Source organism: Triticum urartu, chromosome 7A (genome assembly GCF_056163025.1).
Source record: "Triticum urartu cultivar PI428250 chromosome 7A, HENAU_Tu73, whole genome shotgun sequence".
Taxonomy (NCBI): Eukaryota; Viridiplantae; Streptophyta; class Magnoliopsida; order Poales; family Poaceae; genus Triticum; species Triticum urartu.
This window is the reverse complement of record NC_141879.1, coordinates 702,571,800-702,580,789: the sequence shown is the minus strand read 5'-3', so window position 1 is coordinate 702,580,789 and position 8,990 is coordinate 702,571,800. Positions and strand designations below refer to the sequence as shown.

General features: G+C 52.7%; 1 protein-coding gene across 1 annotated transcript; it reads right to left on the bottom strand.

Moving 5' to 3' along the window:
• Positions 1-2,044: 2,044 nt before the first annotated feature.
• LOC147961791 (uncharacterized) lies at positions 2,045-2,644 on the bottom strand. The gene has a single exon (XM_087533943.1). It carries the CDS (start codon positions 2,642-2,644, stop codon positions 2,045-2,047), a length of 600 nt encoding a protein of 199 aa, XP_087390069.1.
• Positions 2,645-8,990: the final 6,346 nt, after the last annotated feature.

The window sequence follows — 8,990 nt, the reverse complement described above, 5'->3', positions numbered from 1 at the left end:
CACAATCTTAGGATAACTATTCCCCTCCTGCACCCCGCACCTCCGTGCCACCTCTCTCCCTCGCTCGCACTACGTCGATGCTGGCGCCACCAAGTGAGCATCACAGCCAATCCGCCCCCGCCCCAACGCTTCGAATCGACCAGCGCCACCCCTGAAATGGCAGGATCCATCTATCGGAGGTCGCTGGCACCAATTTGAAGCATGAATCCTGACTGCGGCATGCAACCCACATGAGCACGGAGCGACAAGCCTCCCACCGGTTCCTTTACTGACCTACCACCGCCGCCGAATAGGAAGTAATACGGCATGCGGTAGTGGCCATGGGGGACATGGGTGTCGTAAATCAAGGACCGGTACACCGGCCAGCATTACTGGATTGGCTCCTAGGCATACAACATGAAGGCAATGTAGCCTCTACGTCAGCTGAGCGAAGATCAAATTCCCCCTCGGCAGCCGTGACACGGGACATGTCAACTCGTACTGGATCGATTGGAAGGGCGGCATAAGCATGCACGATACGCACGAGAACCCCACCTACCCGAGGTGCCGGTCGGAGGTCAGTGCGATCAACTTCGAGTTCACCCATCCATTGTCGCCTTCGTGCAGCGGTAGGGTAGAGTGCAAGATAATCATTGATCCCATAACTACTCTAATGGTTATCGTGGCTATAGGCTCCCGGTGGTCACCCTGCCATTAGTAACCGTCCTATCCGAATCCTTCTTCTCCGCAGCTTGGCGGAGGTGGTAGAGGTTCTGTGGCCGGTGGTCGCTATTCGGAGGTTTATGATGTTTGTGGCATGGAGATTGTTGCTTCCAGGAGGAATCGTGGCGGCGCGGTACCTGAAGCATGTCAAAGGGGATGTTTGTTTCGAGGCTCGCATATATCTTCAGTACTCAGGCTTGGTTGTCATGTTCATGGGGGTTCCCTTTGTGGTCGCCGAGCCCTGGGGTTTCTCTTTCAAATCCTTACATGCTAAAATTGGCCCGGTAGCATTTATATTCACTTGTATGTAGCTGGTAAATGCTTATCTTCGACCCCCTGAAGCAGAGAATGGTGAAATTCTTCTATCAAGAAACAGGATAGTGTGGTAATATCTGCATAAGCACATTGGGAGGACTGCTCTGGTAGCCGGTGTTGCGGCTCTCTTCACTAGTTTGTAGCGTCTCGGATATAGGTACGACAACAAGATGATCAAGGGACTTACATGTGGATTGGTTGTTGGTGGTGTGTTGGCGGTGGCTTACCTCGAGTACATGAAGGTTAAGCCAAGAAGAGATGGTGCCGATGGCCTTATAGAAAAAGCATAGCCAAATAAACTTTTCCGAGAAACCTTGCTGTCGTAGGGTGCTTAGTAGAGAAATCCAGGATACATAGTCGAATTGTTTTTAAAAGTCTAGTTTAAAAATCATGGTAGGTGCCTTTCTATTGTGGCATCAGTAAATTAGGTCTTCTCCATAGATGAAATTTTCCGCAATATTCGCCGATTTATGAAGCCCACTCTGGTAGCCGTGTACCAGAAGCGATATGAAAGTTTGATTCTATTTGTTAAGATCTTGGCAATTGCTTTCATGGGGCATTTTTCAAGAGAAATTGATCTGAAAGCGTCAACTGATATTGAGCCATCTTTTTTATTTATATTTAATTTTTATTCAAATATCTGTTTACCAAGCAGTTGTCATAACATATTGCAATGACGATATCCAATTATGAAATGGCTAGAGGGAAGTATGATGTGAGCTCAATTTGAACGTCCAATGTCTCTGTTTAAGTCGTGGAACTGGAGAAACATAAGGTAGGACGAGGTGTTCTAAGGAGTCCAATATTTGTGGTAGAAGCTTTTTGTTAGGTACGAAGTCGATCTACTACTAGCTCTCGATACAAGCCCGAATCAAATTACAAATCGAGTCTCTCTCTCTCTGTTCTTGAGGAGGAAGAAGGTGGGTAGGTGGGGAAAGAGGAGGAAGCCGCCGTTCGTTCTGATCCAGCCTGGATGCCGATCCTCTCGTCGCCTGTGGTTAAGTAGCGAGCCGCCAGGCGAGCGGGCTCAACGGGCCCATTCTGGCCCGACGAATCTTCTGTTGGGCTGCACGATCCTCTTGGGCCGGCTATTGACGCGCCTCGGTGTGAAGCCTTCGACCTCCTTGGCTGTACATGCGCTGACATCCCCTCCTCCTTGAGAGCTGGCTTGCCCCCAAGCCAGTAGAGCTGGAAAGCGCCCGCGTATGGACTTGGCTTCTTCCCAGGTGGCGTCGAGGATGGACGGGTCAGACCAGCGCATGAGTACTTGCTCGCGCCGGCCTTGGGGAGTGTTGCGCCAGCGGGTGTCAATGATCTCCACCGGCGACAGCGGTTCCTTTGGTGGAACGGGCAGCTTGTCTTCCACTGTCGTGTTGTTGGAGAACGCTCGCCGCAGCTGAGAGACGTGGAAGACAGGGTGGACCTTGGCGCCGGCGGGGAGTTCCAGTTCGTACGCGACGGGGTTGATGACGCGGATGATCTTGAAAGGTCCGAAGTAGCGGAAGGAGAGCCTGTGGTTGGTGCGATGCGCCACCATCGTTTGCACGTAGGGTTGGAGCTTGACGAAGACGACATCCCCAACGACGAAGGAGCGGTCAGTGCGCTTCTTGTCAGCCTGCGCCTTCATGATGTTGCGCGCTCAATGGAGGTGCTTGGCCAACACCTGCTGCATATGCTTGCGCTCCTCGAGCCAGTCCTTGAGGGAGGGGATGGAACAAGTAGAGGCCGCTTCGATGCCCCAATGGCGTGGTTCATGCCCATACAGCGCAACAAAAGATGAGGTGCCCAAAGAAGAATGAAAGGAAGAATTGTACCAAAATTTTGCGAGGGCGATATACTGGTGCCATTTGCTTGGGCAGGCATGCGTGAAACACCGTAAGTATATCTCCAGGCACTGGTTGACGCGTTCCGATTGCCCGTCAGTCTGAGGGTGGTACGGTGTGCTCATGTTGAGTTCGGATCCGATGATCTTGAACAATTCTTGCCAGAACTTGCTCGTGAAAACCGGGTCTCTGTCCGATACGATCGCTTCCGGGAGCCCATGGAGTTTGTAAATGTTCTCCAGGTAGGCGTGCGTGACCTTGGCCGCCGTGAATGGGTGGCTCAGAGGGAGGAAATGGATGTAGCGGGTGAACTTGTCGACAACGACGAGGATGCAGTTGTACTTGCCTGAAGGAGGGAAATCCATGGTGACCACCTTCCAGGCACGGTCTGGCACCGACAGAGGCTCAAGCAGTCCCGGGTAGCGAACGCACTCTGGTTTTGCTTGTTGGCAAACTGAGCAGGATTGGACGTATTGACGAGTGTGTTCTTTCATCTTGGGCCTGGCGAAAAGGCGACGCAGGCGGCGATAGGTGACTGGCACGCCAGAGTGGCCGCCCATGGTGCTGTCATGGAAAGCACGGAGCATCCGTTGCTGCAGGGCGGGGGAGCCGCCCAGCCAAAGCCGATCGCGGAAATAGAGCAGGCCATCGGGCGTGGAGAAACGCCCTTTTGGGTCCGGTCGCTTGGACAAATCTTCCAAAATCTTTTGAAATTGTCGGTTTGCGCTGTAGCTCACCACGATGTCGTCCAGCCAAGCTAGGGTGCAGACAGACACAGCTGCGACGAACTCATCAGGGGTGCGGCGCGAGAGCGCATCAGCAGCAGTGTTTGAAGATCCGGAGCGGTAACAGATCTTGTAACGTATCCCGAGCAGCTTGGTGAATGCCTTCTGCTGCCATGGGGTGGACAGATGTTGATCATCGAGGTGCACGAGGCTTCTCTAATCTGTGCGGATGATGAATTCGTCGTTGTGCAGGTAAGGGCGCCATTGCTCCACAGCCATGAGGATGGCCATGCATTCTTTTTCGTAAGTGGAGAGGCCGCGGTTCTTGTGGCCGAGCGGCTTGCTCATGTAGGCGATCGGGTGCCCATCTTGCTGAAGGACAGCGCCGACGCCATAAGCGCATGCATCGGTGTCGATTACGAACTTCTTACTGAAATCTGGAAGTTGCAGTACGGGCGCCGTTGTGAGCTTCAGTTTCAGAGTGTCGAACGCCTGTTGCGTGTCACTTGTCCAGACAAACTGGTGGTTCTTCTTGAGCAGGGTGAACAGAGGTCTTCCAATGATCCCAAAGTGCTGCACAAACTTCTGATAATATCCAGCAAGGCCGAGGAAACTGCGCACATCTTTGGCACACTGAGGAACAGGCCACTGCTGGATCGTCTGGACCTTGCTGGGATCTGTAGAGACGCCTCGTTCATCGATCACATGCCCCAAGTGAGCGATCTGGCGCTGTGCGAAGGAGCATTTGGATTGCTTGACTTGCCAGTGGTCGTCTCTGAGTAGCTGCAGCACGCGCGCGATGTGTTGGATGTGTTCAGACAAGGTTTTGCTGAAGATGAGGATGTCATCGAAGAATGAAATGACACATTTGCGCATGACTGGGCGCAGGGTGGTGTGCATGCCTCCGTTGAATGTGGCCGGGCCTCCCGCTACTCTGAAAGGCATGACACGGTATTCCCAGTGCCCGGAGTGTGTTTGGAAGGTCGTTTTGTACTCTTCACCTTCTGCCATCCTTATCTGATGAAATCCGGCATGCAGGTCGAGCTTCGAGAACCATTTTGCACCAGCCAGTTCATCAAGGAGCTCGTCAATGATTGGTACTGGAAACTTGGCGACCACGGTCATGGAGTTGAGATGGCGGTAGTCAACGCACAAGCGCCATGTACCATCTTTTTTCTTGACCAACAGGGCTGGGGATGAAAAGGGGCTGGAACTTTTCTGAATAATCCCTGCGTCGAGCATTTCTTGAACCTGACGTTCGATCTCTGTCTTCAATTTAGGTTTGTATCTGTATGGTCTGGAATTGACAGGTTGTGCGCCGGCCATCAGAGGAATGCGATGATCGCAATTGCGGCGAGGCGGCAAAGTCCGCGGGTCCTCAAAGACATCCGTGAACTGTTCCAGTAGGCGTAAGATCTCGACAGGAATCGGCGCATCTGTAGTACTGGTGCCGTCAAGAGAGCTGAGATGCACTATGTGTGCCACTGATCCTTGCTTGCAAGCCTTGAGGAGCTCTGGTGCGGAGATCATAGAACATTGGGTTTGATCTGAAGCCGTGGCAGATAGCGTCAGTTGGCCGGTTGGAGTTGTAATAGTTAAGAATTGCTCGATCCAGTCGATGTTCATGGGGCTGTGCTGCCTTAACCAATCCATCCCCAGAATTGCATCGTACGAGCCCAGTTTGAGGATCTTGAAATCTGTCCTGAAATCATGCCCCTGGGTTGTCCACTGACACGCTGGAATGTAGGTGGTGCAGGGAATGGTGTTGCCATTGGCGACACGTACGCGGCATGGGCGCGGTAGTGGCTTGGCTCCGGTGAGTTTTGCTGCCAGAGAACTGTCTACGAAGGACATGGAGCTACCAGAGTCGACAAGCAGCAGGATCTCTTGCCCTTGGAGCCAGGCGTGCAGCTGCAGTACCCCTCGGTCTGACGAATCATCTCCAGCCTGACGGGACAGAGTGCAGAGGTTCTCCTCATCAGAAATCGGTGAAGCTGGTGGCGATTCTGACTACACATCGTCTTGGGGAAACATGGCGAGCAGCTCTTCCACGTTGTGCATTTGCACCGTGGGCGGGCATGTGTGATCATTGCCCCACCGTTTGCCGCACTTGAAGCAGAGCCCCTTCACGCGACAGAAGGCATGGAGGGCGACGACCTTGCTGGCTTCAGGCGTTGCGCGCGCTGCGTCAGTACCGCGACGATCTTCAGAGACCGATGTTGGTGTAGCAGGTCGACTGAAGAAGGGCGGCGGCGTCGAACGGCTCGCGTAGTTGTGGACGCGCGAGGAGTTGGCGAGGCGCCCGAACGAGTGCTTGTCGTTGACCACTTCCTCCTGAAGTAGGGCTAGCGAGCATGCCGTGTCCAAGTCCGGTGGCCGTTGAACGAGCACCACCGCTCGGATATCCGGCCGTAGTCCCTCCACAAAACAAGTCAAGAAAAAATACGGGTGAGTGGACTCTAAGTAAGATATAAGATGATTCATCAATGTCTCAAAACGCTCGATGAAATCTGCTACTGTGGTAGTTTGTTTGACAGCATAAAACTATCGAATGAGCATTTGATGTTTGTCACGCCCGAATCGGGTGCAGAGAAGGGAAGTGAAGGATTCCCAGTCCAGCCCGGCCAATTTCTTCTGCACTGATTGCAGCCAGATGCCCGCAGGACCAGAGAAACTCAAGATGGCCATGGGAACACGGTAGGCGTCGTGGACAGTGAACATCTGAAAGTACTGTTCGCAGAGTGTTTTCCACAGCTGTGGGTTATCACCGGTGAACACCGGGAAGTTCATGGATGGTGGTTGACCCAAATTGGTCAGGATGGATGAGGATAGGGGAGGAACAGGGGCCGGGACGATCGGAAGGGAAGGCGTACCCGTGACCGGAGGTGCTGCCAGTGACTCGTGGGTCACTGACGATCCCCCTCCGGTGATGTCGACGTCGCCGCGGCCATCGGGCCCGTGGAGATCTCCTCGCACTTGGAGCAGAGGAGGTAGGTGATGTGGAATCGCCGCTCCACTCGGCGGTGGTGGTGTAGGCGCGGTCGTGCGCAGCGCCGCGACCGTGGACTCCAGCTTCGCGAAGCGAGCCTCGAGATCTGGCTTCCAGTGAAGGAGATCGTTGATCTGCGTGGATTGCGCCTGCAGCTGCTTGAGGACGTGGGCGGAGTCGGCCTTGGCGTCCTGATGGAGCTTGTTGAGGTACTCCTTGAGCGCGGGATCCATGGCGGCGACGAACGCTTGCCGCGCTTGGGTTCGCCGGCGGGTGTCCAGGTTTAGACACGGCGGAGGGAGTGGTGTTGGTCTTTGATACCAGGATGTTAGGTACCAGGTCGATCTACTACTAGCTCTCGATACAAGCCCGAATTCAAATTACAAATCGAGTCTCTCTCTCTCTCTCTCTGTTCTTGAGGAGGAAGAAGGTAGGTAGGTGGGGAAAGAGGAGGAAGCCGCCGTTCGTTCTGATCCAGCCTGGATGCCGATCCTCTCGTCGCCTGTGGTTAAGTAGCGAGCCGCCAGGCGAGCGGGCTCAACAGGCCCATTCTGGCCCGACGAATCTTCTGTTGGGCTGCACGATCCTCTTGGGCCGGCTGTTGACGCACCTCGGTGTGAAGCCTTCGACCTCCTTGGCTGTACGTGCGCTGACACTTTTGCCAGTGATAGGGGGTTAAATTTAATGAAAGCCTCTTTGCTTTCTTGTTCCGAGAAGGGGCAGTCTAGATTGCTGCTTTCAGTGGGACCATGTGGGAGCATCTGCATATCTTTGGTCGGAAGAGTGCTCTGGTAGCTGGTGCAGATTGTTGGGCACAGGTACGACAGCAAGACCATATAGGGACTTACATGTGGATTGGTTGTGAGTGGTGTACTAGTGGTGGCTTGCCTCGAGTACATGAAGGTTAAGTGAAGAAGAGATGGCGCTGATGGCCTTACGCACAAGTTTGCGCTTGGCAACACCGAGGAAGAAGACTCAGTTGATCTTCTGCGGTCCGATAGGTTCGACAATAAAATGGACTCTAGCTCGCCTGGATTGATTGAAGTGCAGCTTGAGACGCTCAAAGGATGAATATGCCCTTTTCTATATATTTGTAGAGTAGATCGCATCTAGCTCTCCTCCACGAGGAGACTCTTCCCGGACGAGGGTCTTCTCGCCTCCCGCCGGTGTCGCCGTTGATCCGCCTTGTCTCTTGTGGCCTTAGTGCCATAGAGACGTAGTGGATCCCGGACCTTGTCGGTGGAAGGGCTTCATCTCCGTTTTGAGGTCTTCTTTTCTGGTTGATTAGGGTTTGTATCCTGCACAAGAAGGCGAGACGGTGACGGCTCTCTGTAGTTGGAATAAGGTGCTCTCTACCCAGTGGCGGCGCCAGGAAATGAAGGCTGGGTATTCATTCAATTTTTATTTTTTATTTTGCTCTAGATGTAGTATATGAACCAAACAACACAACACTTTCAACACTAGCAGTAGCTACTGACAGAATCAATACCGACGGCAATGAGCCAATGACCATATGCCAGTACTGCTGCCATATATGCATAATAGTAACAAAATGGCATTGCGGCAATATCTCTAGCATTTAAGAAAGATTACAAACCAGCAAAGGATTTGACGTAGATCAGTAGATGTGGAACCTGTTTTCTTTGCCTTCGAAGCTCTTTCCCACAATGCAAATATGCTAACACCCTTCTTCATCTATGATACAAGGTTAGAAAAAAAATAGATCAGCAATCTACCAAAACTGTTATACCCTCTGAAAATTGATAGATTAAAATACCAAAATTGCAATCTGGCAAACTAGTACTGCTAGCAACCTGGTTGTTCTAGCAAACTAGATGTACTAGCAAGTAGGAACCTGATTGTTCCAGCAAACTACATTAAAAATACCAAAATTGCAATCTAGCAAACCAGTGTCTGGATCGTTCTAATCTGTATGCCATAGGAAGTTAGGAACTGACTGGGACCTAGGGCCTTAGGGGAAGAGAATTAGAGAACTAAGAGAAGACATCGACAAGGAGAATGGAACCTGGTTGCCCGTCGCCGGCTCCATTGGCCCTTGGCCGCTGCTTGCAGTACTGGCCACACCGCCGCCGCCGCTCGCGCTAGGTTAGGTTAGGGAATGGATTGGGGTCGAACGAATCAATGTACCGAGGTGGTCGGCTGGGCTGTAGGCCTGTAGGCATGTAGCCGGCATGCTGTGTGGGCTGTCGGCTTGTGGGCCGCTGAATGAAGACATCTACTAATTTGTTTAGGCCAAATCTTGGGTATTCACATGAATACAAGTGAATACTCCTGGCGCCGCTGTCTCCACCTAGTCCCCATTCCGGTGGTGCATACAACATCGTAAGAAGGCATGTGGAGGTGTCTCTGGCGGATCTTGAGGGATTCGGTCGGTGTTGGTCTTCGGTGGATCTCCGTGGATCCAGTCTGGATGCG